Raw genomic sequence first — 17,769 nt, 5'->3', positions numbered from 1 at the left:
GGGAACAGAGGCCGTTGGAAGCCATAGGCGCACTGGAAGGGGGGGAGGCCTGTGGCCGAACTGGTCAGGGTGTTGTGGGCATATTCCACCCACAAAAGCTGCTCGGACCAGGACGACGGGTGGAGCTGGCGGGTGGCTGAGGTGCGGCGGCTTGCTTCAGGCAGGCCTTATGGCACGCAGGACTCCATCCCAGAATAGCCCCTGTGGTCCAGTCGAGGTGTGGGTTGTGACGCCGGAGCCAGGGGAACCCCAGGAGGAGAGGGTGACGAGGTGAGTGCAGGATGCAGACAGTATCGTCTCGTGGTGGTTGCCGGACAGGAGCACGCGGATGGGCACTGTCTGATGGGTGACTGTCCCCAGGAGGCGGCCATCCAGGGCAGTGGCAGGTACCGGAGAAGGCAGGAGAACTCGACCAACATCCAACTGCCGTGCTAGTTTATCGTCGATGATGTTAACATCTGAACCAGAGTCAATAAGTATGGCGAGGGAATGTGAGCCTTGGGGCAGGAGCAGCCGAGCCTGGCACAGGGGGCGTAGGTTGGAGGGGGATTTGGAGGTGTGGCTCACCAGGACCTCCTCCCTCACTGGCGAGCCCAGTCCTTTAGAGTCCAGTAGAGGCAAAGGTTCCCCACCCGGCGTCTCTCCTTCTCCTCTGGGGTGAGGCTGGACCGGTCAACCCGCATGGGAGAGGCCTCACTCATTGACGGGCCGGAAGAGCTGGCGGCGGGAGGAACCTGGAAGACGGGTTGCTGGGCGGCGCTCCACTTGCCTCTGACGCCTCTCTCGCTGGCGGGCCTGGATGCGTCGGTCGATACAGGAAGCAAGCTCAATGATGCCATCGAGAGAGGTGGGCAGGTCGTGGGAAACTAGCTCATCCTTCACGTACTCGGCTAATCCCATCAGGAATGCGTCAATCTGGGCTGCCGGGTTCCACTCACTCAGTCGAGCCTGGGTGCGGAAGTCGATCGCGTAATCGACCACGGAGCGGGACCCTTGACTGAGACCCAGGAGACCACCAGCATCGGGACCTTGTGATGTCACCCCGAACACCTTGCGGAGCTCGGCGGCGAAGGCGTGGAAGGAGGAGCAGGCTGGTGTGCGTCGTTCCCACTCGGCCGTTCCCCACAGCCGAGTGCAACCCGTCAGGTGATTTATGGTGAACGCCACCCGGGCTTCCTCGGAGGCGAAGGTGTGGGGCTGCAGAGCGAAGAGGATGTAAGAGTTCGTAATGAACGAACTACAGCCGTCTGCGTCTCCGGTGTAGCGTTCTGGAACCCCCACCCGGGGCTCCAGGGAGTACCCAGGATGGGTCGGTGCTGGTGCAGGTGGGTCCGGGGAAGCAGGCGGCGGGATGAACTGACCAAGAGCGATGGCGAGCTGCTGGACCTGGGCAGCTAGCGTGGCGAGCCCTTGCTCCTGGCTAGGCGCTGCTAGCCGAACGTCCGCTGTGGTGGAGGCTCGGAGAGCCTCCTGGTGTTGGAGCTGTGACTCCACCCTTCCCAGGCGAATCAGCAACTCGGGATTGTGTGCTGGGTCCATTGTTGGCCAGATTGTACTGTAACGGGTGTGGTTAGGACCCAATTGCAGCACAAAGACAGGCAGGGATATTCGGTAATGTCTTTTATTTGTAGAGCGGACGGAAGACAGGCAGGGGGCAGGCGGGATACATCGTCGGCGACAGGCAGGTTCGATAACGAGGAGTGCAGACAGAAGACAGGCGGAGTGGCAGGCAGGATACGTAGTTGGAGCGAGGCAGAGTCGGTAGCGGGGAATCAGTCCGGAGAACGCTGGAACGCTGGTGCAAGCATCGAAGACAATCTGGCAATGGGTGACTGGTGAGAGGTATATATAGTGGTTAGATTGCAGATCTGGAACAGCTGTGTGCGCAGGTGAATAGAGTTGGGCTAATGGGACAGGTAAGGAGAGGGAGGGGAAGGTAGAAGAAGGCGGAGATCATGACACGTTCGGCAATTTCATTGGTCTAATGAAAGCTTCATGTCGCCGAAAAACTGAGCACCGTCACATAATGTGTTTTTTGCTCAGTTTTTTGGCGGTATGAAGCTTGTGAAAGCGGGAAAAATCCATAAATTTGCCGCATCATTGTTTAAGCCGCGAGGTTCAAAGCGTGGGAAAAAAGTAGCGGCTTATAGTTTGGAAATTACGGTATACATTTCATTACATTTATGTGCACTGTGGTGCTGCCTACGTACACTGTATTACTGCTTATGTGCACTGTGGTACCGCTACGTGCACTGTAGTGCTGTTTACGTGCACTGTGGTACTGCTTAAGTGCACTGTGGTACTGCCTACATGCACTGTGGTGCTGTTTCCATGCACTGTGGTGCTGAATATGTGCACTGTAGTGCTGCTTACGTGCACTTTTAGTGCTGCTTAGGTGCACAGTGGTGCTGCTTACATGCACTGTGGTACTGCTTAAGTGCACTTGTACTGCTTATGTGCACTGTGGTACAACTTAAGTGCACTTGTAGTGCTGCTTACATGCACTGTAGTCCTGCCTATGTGCACTTGTAGTGCTGCTTACGTGCACAGTAGTGCTGCTTACGTGCACTTTTAGTGCTGCTTATGTCCACTGTGGTACTGCTTACGTGCACTGTGATACTGCTTCTTGCACTGTAGTGCAGCTTTCATGCACTTTGGTACTGCTTCGTGCACTGTAGTGCAGCTTACGTGCACTGTGGTACTGCTTACGTGCACTGTGGTACTGCTTACGTGCACTGTGGTACTGTTTACATGCACTGTGGTACTGCTTACTTGCAGTGTACTACTGTCTACGTGCACTGTAGTACTGTCAACGTTTACTGTCGTACTGTCAATGGGCAGTGTACTTCTCTCCACGTAGACTGTAGTACTGTTTGCATGCACTGTTTATTGTACTGTAGTGCATCTACTGTAAGTGCACGGAGTAATGTGTGTGTACTTTCAGGCGACCTTTAAAGGCTGGATGGACATCATGTATGGAGCAGTCGACTCTCGAGAGGTGAGTACTGTAAAGTACTACTATACTCTCTCAAAGCACTAGATTTAGTGAAATAATGATTTACAGGTACTCCTCACTTAACAACCTACCTTTTTAACGATGTTCAGAATTACGACGAGCTCTCTGACCATTCTGTATTGTACACTATGTATAATACCAAGCATCTCATCTCATCACCCTTTACTGTATATACTATCTAAACTATATATACTGTATATACTATATTTACTATATATTCTGTATACATCTCATCACCGTTCTCTCTCTCGTTCCCACAGTCTGTCAGTATTCACTACACTAGTGTTCACAATGGCCACGCCCCCTTGCCGTGAAATAACATAATATACATTATATACACTATATATACGATATACACTATATATACAATATATACTGTATACACTATATACGCTATATACAGTATACTATATACATTATATATACTATATACACTGTATACACATATACATTATATTACTATATACACTGTATACACAAATACATTATATTACTATAAACAGTATACTATATACACTATAAACACTATATATACTATATACACTATATGTACAATATTGATACAGAATGCGGCGGTGCGACTGGTGTTCAATCAGCCAAAGAGGGCACATGTCACTCCGCTGCTCATCGAGCTCCACTGGTTACCTGTAGCCGCCTGCATCAAGTTCAAGTATCTGATGCTGGCCTACAGAGTGATTGTTGGGAATGCTCCCGCCTACTTAAATGCTCTTGTAAGAGCACATGTTGCCCCCCGGATGCTGCGCTCGTCAAATGAGTGTCGCCTGGCTCTGCCGGCCATACAGCCACGGCAATCCAGGCTATTCTCATTTGTAGTTCCACGTTGGTGGAATGAGCTGCCAAAAATGACCAGAGCAGGGAGCTCCCTCTCTGTCTTTAAGGAGCACTTGAAGACCCAGCTCTTCAGTGAGTACCTCCTGTCCTAACCTACAGTTACTTAGCACTACCTTGCAGTATTTATTGTTACACTAATGGCGTTGTTACACTAATCTCTGTCGCAATGTAGCTTGAATGTTATTCTCCCTTGTAAGTCGCTTTGGATAAAAGCGTCTGCTAAATGACTAAATGTAAATGAAAATGTAAATATATACTATATATGCTATATATACCACATACACTATATACACTGTAAACACTGTATATACTATAAACACTATATATACTATATACACATATACACTATATACACAATATATACTATGTATACTACTATAGACACTGTATACACTATATACACTATATATACTAAATACACTATATAAACTATAAACACTACACTATATATACTATATACACAATATACTTCATATAATATATAAACTGTGTACATCTCATCACCATTCTCGGTCTCGTTCCCGCAGTCTGTCAGTATTCACTTCACTAGTGTTCACAATGGCCATGCCCCCTTACCGTGAAATAACATTATATACACTATATACACTATATATACTATATACACTATATATACTATATATACTATATACACTATATGCACTATATATATATTACTATGTATACTGTGTATTTGTACAGGTGGAGCAGCAGCCGCTCTACGAGTCCAACCTGTACATGTACCTTTATTTCGTCATCTTCATCATCTTTGGATCCTTTTTCACCCTCAACCTCTTCATCGGAGTCATCATCGACAACTTCAACCAGCAGAAAGCTAAGATGAGTCCCTAGGAGATACAGATGTGAATGAATGTATTTTCGGCCTTGTATTTATATATATATATGTATGTATGTATGTATGTATGTATGTATGTATTATGTATGTATGGGTTAATCCAGGCTGTCTATGATGTTTAACCAAGCCCATCCAACTTGTTTTGCTGGAAGAAGGTTTGCATCACCAGCTTGGCCTCTGTGCCTGAAGAGAGGAACCCTGGCCCATATCCTCAGCTGCTGTTCCAAAGCCCTGGTGATGGGCACTACCACTAGTGCCATGACTAAGTCCTGAAGGCCATAGGGGACACTATCTGCAGTGGGATTAGCCACTGCAAACGCTTCCACCCAGCAAAGAAGACCATCGCTTTCAAGGCTGGGCCTACTTGCAATGACACAAGACTGGAAGCTGAAACAGCTAAACAACTGAAGTTCCCAGAAACTGTTGTCACAACAACGCTGATGCCGGACATGGTGCTGATCTAGGAAGCCTCTAAGCATGAGGAAGAGGGAAAAGTCGCTGAGCTAGTAGAAGTATGCCGAAGCAACGGGTGGTGAGTGAGATGCGAACCCATTGAGGTGGGATGCAGAGGGTTCGCAGGCCAGTCTCTCTGCAGAGCCTACAACATGCTGAGCATCACAGTGGCAGTAGGCCATCAAGTTGGCCAGGAGGCAGTAGAAGTTGCTTTGAGGTGGCTGTGAATCAGAAGAGGAAAGCCATGGGTGGGAGAGTGCTACCTGGACACAAGCTGGGGCTTGTTCAATCCTGGATGGGTCGCCTGTGTGAGGGTGTCTGATTGATGAAAGACCTGAAACACCCAGTGACCCCAGGTAACATCACTGATGAGGTGTCCAGGTGCATCATAAGATGATGTATGTCACAAGTGTACTTATGTATCTAAATAGGTATATTTATATTGGGTTAGGGTTAGGGTAGGGAAGGGTTAGGGAAACCCTTCCTCATGGAACGAAACAAGCACCGTGCATCATGGGAACACTTTCTCAGTAAGTATCTTACCCTCCCCCATCAACAGTTTTCCCAGAGTGACAAAATGGTTGGAGCCCAGTTGGGTTGAGCCCTGATGTCTTTGCATCCAGATCCTTTCCATCCAGGCCAAATGTACTGTAGCATTCCTAGTATATACATACTGTACGTATGTCTGTATGTATGTATGTATCTCTATATAGGTACAGTATGTATGTATGACTATGTATGTACAGTAGGTATGTATTTATGTACAGTATACTATATGTATGATGATGTAATTATGTATCTCTGTTTTTATGTATGTATGATGATGTAAGTATATATGTATGTATGTATGTCTGTACAGTATGTATGTATGACTTTGTAAGTTTGTATGTATTTATTTATGTATGTAGGACGATGTTTGCATTTATGTATGTTTATATGTATGTATATATGTATGTATGACTATTTATGTTGTATGTATGTATGTATGTATGTATGTATGTATGTATGTATGCATATATGTATTACATACATACATTCTTCAAACAATTCTCCATAAAAAGTTCAAAATAAAGATAAATTAAAATTTGAACAGTAGTCAAACAAGCAATATTTTTTGATTGGGAAGAAACTAAGAAATAAACAAGCTTTAATAAAGTTATTTGTTTTTGTTTGATTAAATGTATTTTACTTAATGTCAATAGTTATAATACAAATTCAATTTAATGTCATATTTTGAACAGATTAGATGGATTGGCCATTAATATTCAAGATTCAAGATTCAAGAGGTTTATTCGTCACATACATATACATACTTTCATACATATAAGCAGTGAAATGTAATGCAACGCACCCGGTGATTACCCCCAATATGTCCTAGACAGTAGCACAGTAGCTACCTAAGAAAATTTATTTCTACTAGACCAATGAACTGATTCCTAAAACATAATACAGTAAGTCGAATACTTATTGAATAAAATAAAAATATATAGAATAAAATAAATAAAATTAAATTAAATGGAATAGATAAAGGGTAGGCTTACGTATATGGGATAGACTTATGTATATGGGATAGGCAATTATGTAAATACAGATATGTGCATTAAAGTGGCATGTGAATAAAGTGAGGTAGTGTTTGTGGGATAATACAGCACAGTATACAGTACGGCGCAGCAATACGGTAACACCAAACAACCCAGATCAGTGACACAGTATGCAGTACAGTATGCCACATACAGTACAGTAGGTAGTGGAGCCTATGTGTGTGGCTCAGTGAGGACCCCTGGTGAGGTCAGCATTGACAGTTCTTATGGCTTGCGGGAAAAAACTCTGTATCGGTCTCTCTGTTCTCGCTTTGTGACTGCGGAGGCGCTTGCCTGACCGTAGCAGCTGGAACAGTCCGTTGTTGGGGTGGTGAGGATCCTTCATGATCCTGCGGATCCTGATCATTATTAGACAGAGACCAATACCTTGGCTGTTCTCTTTATAAAGATCAGATACTGCAGGGTAGACTGCAGTATCTTGGAAAAAACAGAAAGTGTTGTTACTGCTGCTTCCGTTCCCATGCACTTCCATTCACGGCCGTACCGGCATTTTCCCATAAATGATACTAGATTGAGAGAAAATTTATGGAACGACTTTTACGGAACATCAAGACCGGATCCCTTTCCCACATGACGCCGATACGGAACATTGCTTGTAGATTTATAGCTTTCAGTGCAAGTGGGAAAGGAACTTTAATTTGTCTTAGAGTCTCTAGTTTGATCACTTCAATACATTTTTAGTTAGTTTGTTAATTTTTTCTGGAAGTGTATAATTAACTGACACAACATTTTTGTTAGTTGGCTTGATGCTAGTTTGCGTTAGCTGTGCTTCTCTTCATTTGACTAGTTGTGTTTTGTTTTTCTACTTGGGAGGAACAGACCTCTTCATGACAGAGGAGCAGAAGAAATACTACAACGCCATGAAGAAGCTGGGCTCCAAGAAGCCCCAGAAGCCAGTGCCCCGCCCCGCGGTGAGTCCTGTTGCGTTAATTAGGTGATAACCAGCTGATAACCAGCTGGTAACTTAGTCTCAGTCCTGGGGTCTCTGGTCTTCTTCAGAACCCACTCCAGGGCCTTGTGTTCGATCTGGTGACCCAGCAGTTCTTTGACATCTTCATCATGGTGCTGATCTGCCTGAACATGGTGACCATGATGGTGGAGACAGACGAGCAGAGTCCTGAGAAGGTGCAGGTCCTCTACTGGGTCAACATGGTCTTCATTATGGTTTTCACCACTGAGTGCTCCCTGAAGGTGTTGGCCCTACGTCAGCACTACTTTGCTGTGGGCTGGAACATCTTCGACTTTGTGGTGGTCATCCTGTCCATTGTAGGTGAGTCCCTAACAAGGTTCAAAGATAGATTGATCATCCTGATTCATGTCACCACCTCCAGGGTTCCCTGTCCGTCTCAAGGGCTGGATATGTAATAAGGTGGGGCAGTTTGCTTACCACCCGCCACTCAGGGCCCTCTGGCACAGAGAAACAGAGGACAGGGGTTGTAAACACCAGTTTATTGAAGAGAGTTGGCCAGCTGGAATTAGCCCAGGAGCAGATAGAACATGTCATGACAGGGCTCATATCCTGAGTGTTTGTGGGGATGGGGGTTTTAACCTTTTGATCGTTAGTCCAACCAACAAGCAACAGGTATGCAGCCACTCTCACCCAGGTCCCTAATTATCTAGATCCAGGTCAGGTGTGGCTGCTCAACCACAACATCCCCACACCACATAAGGTAATGTGCGGATCTCTCTCTGCAGGGCTCCTTCTCGCTGACATCATAGAGAAGTACTTTGTTTCTCCAACACTCTTCCGAGTGATCCGCTTGGCCCGCATTGGCCGCGTCCTACGCCTGATCCGCGGTGCCAAGGGCATACGCACGTTGCTGTTTGCACTGATGATGTCCCTTCCTGCACTGTTCAACATCGGCCTGCTCCTCTTCCTCATCATGTTCATCTTCTCCATCTTCGGCATGTCCAACTTCGCCTACGTCAAGAAGGAGGCCATGATCGATGACATGTTTAACTTCGAGACCTTTGGGAACAGCATCATCTGCCTCTTCATGGTCACCACGTCTGCTGGTTGGGATGGGCTCCTCAGCCCCATCCTCAATTCCAGCCCCCCTGACTGCGATCCCCTGCTGGAGAACCCGGGCTCCGAGGTGCGGGGCAACTGCGGAAGCCCGGCGCTGGGCATCGCTTTTTTCTGCAGCTATATCATCATGTCCTTCCTGGTGGTGGTCAACATGTACATCGCCATCATCCTGGAAAACTTCAACGTGGCCACGGAGGAGAGCGCCGATCCGCTGACTGAGGATGATTTTGAGATGTTCTATGAGACCTGGGAGAAGTTTGACCCTGACGCCTCGCAGTTCATCCAGTACAGGCAGGTCCCATGGGCGAGACACAGAGATAGAGATATGGATATAGAGAGTTATCGAGACATAGAGATAGACATATAGATATACAGGTACTCCTTACCAACCGACCTACCTGTTTAACGATCGTTGCGACTTACGACCAGCTCTCTGACCAGTCTGTATCGTACGCAGCGTATAATACCAAGCATCTCATCTCATCACCCTTTATGTACAATATATGATATATATAGTATATATACTTTATCTATTATATACACTATATATAGAATATATACTATATATACGATATGCACTGTATACACTATATATACTATATATATACTATCTGTACTTTATATATACTATATACACTAGTTATACTATACATACTATATACACTATATATACTATATATACAATATACACTATATATACTATACACTATATACACTATAGGATATATACAATATACACTATATACACTATATATACAATATACACTATATATACTATATGCACTGTATACACTATATACACTTTAAATACTATATAGACTATATACACTATATGCACAATATACACTATATATACTATATGCACTGTATATACTATATAAACTATATACACTTTATATACTATATAGACTATATACACTATATGTGACCCACCGCATACTTTAGGGTCATTTGTCGGCTTTTGAGGGTTTTTTGCATCATTTGAAAGTGGAGAATCAGAGCTTCCAAACAAGGTGTCACTTGTGCAAATCAGCAAATATTTTTAAAGCTATGACTTGTTAATGACAAGGGTGTGGCAAACTGTAATTCTGAGAAATTCACCTCCAAAGTTTTACCCACACCAGGTTCATTCAGCCACCTCCCAGAATGCAAATGGGGGTAGGCAGACAAACAAAGTGTCATGGCTACTTAACATACTGCTGAATGGGCTAATCACGAACAGCTCAACAACACACAACTAATTTTGTTTGTAAAAAAATCTTTATTTAACAGTAAGAATACACATGTTTTATAAAAGTGAAATTATTTTGGAGTTTAAAAGTATGGAGAACACAACAAAATGTAGAGTCTATCAATAATTGTGTCTCAGAAAATCTGAAATCTGAAAATTTGTCACCAGCCTCAACGGACTTCATCACGTCATCGACTTCTTCCGTTTGAAATCCGCTGTTTGAAATGTTCTCGAAGTCCGGAGTAATGTCAGATTCAGCAGCGTTGTCGTTCGCCGTGTCGCCGTCGGAGAACTGACTATCATCCAGGAATATGTCCAGTACGCGCTGCTAACACTGACTTGGATGTATCGCACTGGTCAGATGAAGGTCCAAATATAATTCTGAGCTTCCACCACCCGCTTCTCGTAATCCATAACGATAAGGAGAAGGACGTTTTCAAGGACAAATGAGACCGAAATACCCCGGTGCTGTGCTTTAACCGTCTGTTTACGGAAGTGACGTAGGTGCGTGACACGAAGGGGTCTTCTTCCTCGCGGTTTCACAACAATGTGAGTGTGTGTGAAAGTAGTACGATTTGAATGTTTAATTCTATCAAAACAGTTTCACATTGTGACTTCCCATCACATGGAATATAGAGGAATGATCTTCACCTAGACGGTGGCATTAAAGGAAATGATCGATCAGCGTTGTTCCCCACTATGTTCAGTGTCTCAGTAAGTGAACTGCATTTCCCCATGTAATCTAACGGGAATATTTAACTCCACAGTTTAACATTTTTCTACTATTTATAAATCAAACTTGGTTTTGAAAATACGTTGAGAGATAAAAAACCCCACAAAGGAACACAAATCTGGAAAAATCTAATTTTCCTTCAAGAAAGGGTTGTTCAATTTATTTAGCTGCTCCTGGCGATTGTAGAAATACACAAGATGGCGGCTTTTGCTGTGGTGGGACACATATATACGATATACACTATATATACTATACATACTATATACACTATATATACTATACAGTATATACTATATACACTATATATACTATATATATTATATACACTATATACTGTATACTATATACATTATATATACAATATACACTACATACACTGTATATACTATATACACTATGTATACTATATACACTATATACACTATGTATACTATATATATACTATCTGTACTTTATATATACTATATACACTATATACACTATATACACTTTATATGCTATATGCACTGTATACACTACATACACTATATCTACTATAAACACTATATATACTATATATGCTATATACACTAGATACACTATATATACCATATACACTATGTATACTATATCAACTATATATACTATATATATATACTATATACACTATATCCACGATATACTGTATACTATATACACTATAATCTAGCCACTGGGGGTGCACAAGCCAGTGAATCATCGGTCCAGGTTCCAAGCCCGGATGAACAGAGAGGGTTGCGTCAGGAAGGGCTTATGGCGTAAAAACCAGACCAAATCAAATATGCGGACAACAAATCTGATTTCCATACCAGATCGGTCAAGGCCCGGGTTAACAATGACCACCACTGGTGCAGTTAGCCAACAGGGTGCCAGTAGAAATTATGCTACTGTTGGCCGAAGAAGAAGAAGAAGGGGAAGGTGTGTCCGGAGACAGCAGGAGAGGAAGAAGGGTAGGAGAGTAGAGTTGAGAGTAGGAACTTTGAACGTTGGCACTATGAAGGGTAAAGAGAGAGAGCTGTCTGACATGATGGAGAGAAGGAAGGGAGATGTACTATGTGTACAAGAGACCAGGTGGAAGGAGAGTAAGGCCAGGAGTATCGGAGCTGGGTACAAACTGTTCTACCATGGAGTGGTTGGCAGGAGAAATGGGGTAGGGATGGTCTTGAAGGAAGAATATGTCAAGAGTGTTTTGGAGGTGACAAGAGTGTCGGACAGAGTGATGAGCATGAAGCTGGAAATTGTTGGGGTGATAGGAGTGTTGCATGCAATTTGGGGAAGAGGTAAGGCAGGCAATAGGTGGGAATCAGTGGTGACCAGATGAATGGGAAACAACTGCGGAAGTGGTGAGGGAGACGGCCAAGAAGGTTCTCGGTGTATCATGCGGGAAGAGGAAGGAAAACAAGGACTCTTGGTGGTGGAATGAGGAAATACAGGAGAGCATAGAGCAGAAGAGGTTGGCAAGGAAGAGATGGCATAGTTAGGGAGATGAAGAAAGTAGACAGGAGTACAAGCTGATGCGTGGCAAGGCGAGGAAATAAGTGGCAAAGGAAAAAGCATACGCCGAGTTTTATGAGAGGTTGGACAGTAAGGAAGGAGAAAAAGACTTTTACCGATTGGCAAGACAAAGGGACCAAGCTGGGAAGGATGTGTAGCGGGTTAGGGTGATCAAGGATAATGATGGGAATGTGCTGACTAGTGAGGAGAGTGTGTTGAGACAGTGGAAGGAGTACTTTGAGGAGTTGATGAATGAAAAAAATGAGAGGGAGAGAAGAGTGGATGATAGTGGGGATAGTGGATCAAGAAGTGCAGCAAATTAGCAAGGATGAGGTGAGAACGGTATTAAAGAAGATGAAGAGAGGAAAGGCAGTTGGCCCAGATGACAAACCTGGGGAAGCGTGGAAATTTTTTGGCGAGATGGCAGTGGCGTTCCTAACGAGACTGTTTAACACCATCCTGGAAAGGAAGAGGATGCCGGAGCAGTCAAGAAGAAGTGTACTCGTACCCATCTTCAAGAATAAGGGAGACGTACAGAGCTGTAGTAACTACAGGGGAATAAAGTTGATCAGCCACAGCATGAAGCTATGGGAAAGGGTAGTGGAGGCTAGGTTAAGAGGAGAGGTGGGGAATAGCGAGCAGCAGTATGGTTTTATGCCAGGAAAGAGTGCTAAAGATGCAATGTTTGCTTTAAGAATGCTGATGGAAAAGTACAGGGAAGGCCAGAGGGAGTTGCACTGCGTCTTTGTGGATTTAGAGAAAGCATATGATAGGGTGCCGAGAGAGGAAGTGTGGTATTGCATGAGGAAGTCGGGGGTGGCAGAGAAGTATGTAAGAGTGGTACAGGATATGTATGAGGGCAGTCAGACAAGGAGTAAGGTGTGCAGAAGATGTGACGAAGGCATTCAAAGTGGCGGTGAAATTGCATCAAGGATCAGCTACGAGCCCTTTCTTGTTTGCAATGGTGTTGGACAGGTTAACAGATGAAATCAGGCAGGAGTCTCCATGGACTATGATGCTCCCGGATGACATTGTGATCTGTAGCGAGAGTAAGGAGCAGGTTGAGGAGAGCCTGGAGAAGTGGAGGCAGCATTAGAGAGAAGAGGAATGAAAGTCAGCCGGAGTAAGCCAGAATACATGTGCCTCAATGGGAGGGAGAGTGGCGAAAAGCTGAGAATGCAAGGAGTGGAGGTGGAGAAGGCGGATGAGTTCAAGTACTTGGGGTCGACCATCCAAAGCAGCGGAGAGTGCAGGAGAGAGGTGAAGAAGAGAGTACAGGCAGGGTGGAGTGGGTGGAGAAGAGTGTCTGGAGTGATCTGTGACAGAAGGGTTCCAGCAAGAGTGAAGGGGGAGGTCTACAGGACGGTAGTGAGACACATACAGTATATCGATCTATGCTATGTATGGTTTAGAGGCGGTGGCACTGACAAAAAGGCAGGTGGCTGAACTGGAGGTGGCAGAGATGAGAATGTTGAGATTTTCATTGGGAGTGGCATGGATGGGCAGGATTAAGAATGAGTACATAAGAAGGACAGCTCAGGTTGGACAGTTTGGTAGAAAAGTGAGAGAGGTTAGATTGAGATGGTTTGGACACGTGTGTAAAAGAGATGAGAGTTACATTGGGAGAAGGATGCTGAGGATGGAGCTGCCAGGCAAGAGGAAAAGAGGACGGCCAAAAGGGTCGTTTATGGATGTGGTGAGGGAGGACATGCAGGTGGTTGGTGTAAGGGAGGAAGATGCGCAGAACAGAAGGTATTGGAGGCAGATGTTTCGCTGTGGTGACCCCTAACAGGTGCAGCCGAAAGAAGAAGAATAATACTCTGTATACTTTATACACTATATATACCAGCCACGCCTCCTTACTCTGAAATAACACGGGTCCATGCTTATCGACCAATTCACATTAAGAAGAAGAATCTTTATTTGTCACATGACACCACAACACATGCATACACACACTTTGATGGTGGCTGGTGAAATGTAGCTTGTACTTCCTCTGGGGGGGCAGCCAGAAGCAATGGGCAGCATTCGACGAAGCGCCCGGGGACCTGGTTCCATTATGTCCATCACTGGTCAGACGATGATGTTTGCGGTGGGGGTCCTTACTGATGTTAGATGGAGGAAACCCCATGTGAGCACGGGTAGAACATGCAAACTCCACACAGAAAGGCCCCTAATTGGGGCCAGGACCTTCTTGCTGTGAGGCAGTAGTGCAATGCACTGTTCCACCGTGCCACTTAATGACCTTGTTGGTCACTTAACGGAACTCGGTGGTTAAGTGAGGAGTACCTGTAGTTATAGAGATATAAGGATATAGATATTGCTATAGAGTTGAAGAGATATAGATATTGTTATAGAGTTATAGAGATATACTGTATAGAAAGATCTTTCCATGTCCTTCACCAGCCGTCTCTCAGAGTTCTGTGACTCCCTGAAGGATCCTCTCCGGGTTCCACGGCCCAACATTTTCACTCTGATCCACATGGACCTTCCCCTGGTTCCTGGAGACAGGATCCATTGTCTGGACATCCTGCTGGCCCTGACCACCCATGTATGCCTGCCTGCCTTCCTGCCTGTCTGTCTGCCTGCCTGCCTGCCTTTCTGGCTGTCTACATGTCTGTTGGTTAGAAGCTATGTTCAGGTTCTAGTGGTTCTGGTTCTGGTTTCAGGTTCTGGGCGACTCAGCAGGAATGGACGCTGTGAAGACGAACATGGAGGATAAGTTCATGTCCAACAACCCCTCCAAGGTTCTGTGTTCTGTTCTGTTCCTTAGGTCAGAACCTCCTGCCAGGACATCAGGCTTGGACAGCCGGGGTTCTGGACCCTGGCCCTGGTCTATCTGAGTGCTGTCTGGCCTCGCAGCGGCCAATGAGACCACTGCACTGTTAGGTCTCAAAGCCTGGCAGGAGGTTCTGCAGTGCGCCCCCTACAGGCAGAATGTGGCTGGATGCCAACTGGAATAAAAGGAACAAAATAAATACAGCCCAATGCTCATAATAGTGTCCATTTACTGTGTCAATATTATATTCACATTATTATTAATAACATTATTTTGGGACTCAAGCACAAAATTGGTATTGTTTGTTTTATTATTATTATTTGACCACTTCTTCTGGTTCACCATGTTCTGCCGTGTTATTATTATTATTGTTATTATTATTATTATTGATATTATTTTGATTGATTGGTGTAAATATTGTTATTATTATAAATGCTCATGTGTTATTCTGCTGATGTCCACCAGGTGTCGTACGAACCAATCAGCAGCACCTTGAGGAGGAAACATGAAGAGGTCGCTGCCACAGTGATCCAGCGGGCGTACAGGAAGCACCTCCTGCTGCGGACAGTGAGACAGGCGTCTTACACCTACAGGGAGCAGACAAACAGGCAGATTGACAGGCAGCCACCTCCAGAGACTCAGGGACTCATCTTTCATAGGGTGGAGGAACTATATGGCGACCAGAGAAGTCAGGAGCACGCTGACCAGCCTCCACCTGCAGAGGGCGCTGACCAGCCTCCAGCTAATACTAACGCTAGCCGTCTAGTGCAGCTTCATCGTCCTCCACCTGTGACGTTCCAATATGAGGACCCTCAGGAGTCCCTCGTCTGACTCACTTCCTGTTTCCTGTTGTCATGTGACCTCTGTCATGTGACCACTGCGCAGCTTCCTGATCCGTCACTATTTTCCAACTTCCTGTAATTCAAGTAAATCCTACCAAAATTTTCTGACTTAAACGTTTAAATCAACAGAGCTAACACTGGCTATGCATGCCCATTTGCTCCGCCCCTTGGTCGCCAATGCCCACTGGTGGTCAACGCCTCCTGGTGGCCAACATCCCCCGGTGACCAACGCCTCCTGGTGGCCAACATCCCCCGGTGACCAACGCCTCCTGGTGGCCAACGGCCCCTTGTGGCAAACACCTCCTGGTAGCCAACGCCTCTAGCCATTGTTTCTGAGGTGCAGAATATGTTTTACTACAAGATGTGATGTCACAGGAAGTCATATGCCTCTTTCACTTGTTAGTTGGTTCATTGGTAAAAGAAAATCCTTTGATTTACAATTATTGCTGATTCTACAATTTCACCTTTTCAGTTCCAGCTTCAACCAGAAGTTGTTTCTTGTTTCCGGTTTCCTGCCTTTTAAATCATTGTTTCCCAAACATATTCAAAAATATATTATCATAAAAGTGTTTTGTGTGATTCTTTCTTGAAGCTTTTAAAATAAAATCAATTCAACCGGAATCATGTTCTTCTTGTGAGTTGTTGCCATGGCGATCAAACATTAATGGCTGCAAACTTTCCCTAGATATTACGGAGCAGAGCTAGCACTGATGCTGGAGGTGGGAGAAGGGGTGGAGGTGGGATGGGGGCTGGGGGGCAGGCTGAGGTGGGGATGGATGCTGGCGTGGAAGTGGGTTGGCTGGGGGGTGACCAAAAGGTGCCCCGGCCGAATGGGTTCAGGTCTTGGCGGCATGCCCCTGGCGCCCCTTGGTTTTTGACCTGTAGGGCTATGGAGAGAGCTGCCATGTGCTTTCCAAGGCCCCTTGGAGGCTGCTCACCATTGTGGGTGGGGGAGGCGGTTGTCGCGCTTGCTCCCGCTGTGGGGCTTCTCTGTGTTGAGTGCCCTGGGTGCTGGGGTTGGTGGAGGGCTCACATATCTGGCTGTCTGCGAGCGTCGGTGGAGGGGGCAGCTGACTTCGGGGTGTCCTGCGCCATGTGCACTCTGCTTTATGGCCATTCAGGGCTTGTGGCCAGGTGGGGCATCTTGCCAGTTGCGGTATGGTGGGACTAACTTTTGAGCGGAGGGATGGTAGGCATGGGGACCCTCCTGGCAAGGTTGGCGGGGCTAGTGGGGCGGGCGGTTCGGGCACGTGTCAGTTGTTGGCCTGCACGTGCGCCTTGTGCTTGCCCATGGGGGTGGGTTGTATGTGTACGCCTCGGGGGGGAAAGGGTCGCCTCACACTCTCTGGGAATGGGTTAAGCTCCTCGGGGCCATTGGGCGCGGCTGTTGCTTTGCGGGCTCCTGGCTTGTCTGGGGGCCGGGGGGTTTCTGTGGCTGCATGGCGGGGTGCTCAGGGCTTTCCTGCAGGTGTGGGGTGTCTATGCAGGTGTGGGGTGTCTATGCAGCTGCGGGACTCAGGGGTGGCTTCAGGGCTTTGACTGCTGCTTGGAGGCACCAAACTTAATACGGACCTTATACACCAGAACCAATTGGGATGTCCTATACACACACACGCGCACACACGCACACACGCACACACACACACACACACACACACACACACACACACACAGACCACCAACACATGCTTTGAACACACCCCAACACCCTCCTGGTTGCATTCCTCTCCGTTTTTCCCTCATTTACTGCCATAACTATGACAGAAAGAGGCCATGTGCCCAACTGCTGTTCCAATTTAAATGGAATGAATTCATTTGGTTGAAACATGTCGTCTGATTTTTTTCCATGTACATGTTGTTTGTTTCTA

General features: G+C 45.8%; 1 protein-coding gene across 1 annotated transcript in view; it reads left to right on the top strand.

Annotated features, from left to right (window-relative positions):
* scn4ab (sodium channel, voltage-gated, type IV, alpha, b) overlaps positions 1–16,248 on the top strand; it is a 69,713-nt gene extending 53,465 nt beyond the window's left edge. The window contains exons 22-29 of the mRNA XM_080010161.1: positions 2,945–2,998; positions 4,568–4,705; positions 7,582–7,686; positions 7,775–8,045; positions 8,471–9,095; positions 14,687–14,831; positions 14,950–15,027; positions 15,525–16,248. Coding sequence (XP_079866287.1) covers positions 2,945–2,998; positions 4,568–4,705; positions 7,582–7,686; positions 7,775–8,045; positions 8,471–9,095; positions 14,687–14,831; positions 14,950–15,027; positions 15,525–15,890 — 1,782 coding nt within the window. The 3' untranslated portion in view covers positions 15,891–16,248. The remainder of the gene's footprint in view (positions 1–2,944; positions 2,999–4,567; positions 4,706–7,581; positions 7,687–7,774; positions 8,046–8,470; positions 9,096–14,686; positions 14,832–14,949; positions 15,028–15,524) is intronic.
* The last annotated feature ends 1,521 nt before the right edge of the window (positions 16,249–17,769 follow it).

Source organism: Zeus faber (assembly GCF_960531495.2).
Source record: "Zeus faber genome assembly, chromosome: 11".
In the NCBI taxonomy this organism is placed as follows: domain Eukaryota; kingdom Metazoa; phylum Chordata; class Actinopteri; order Zeiformes; family Zeidae; genus Zeus; species Zeus faber.
This window is presented reverse-complemented; position numbering and strand designations above follow the sequence as displayed.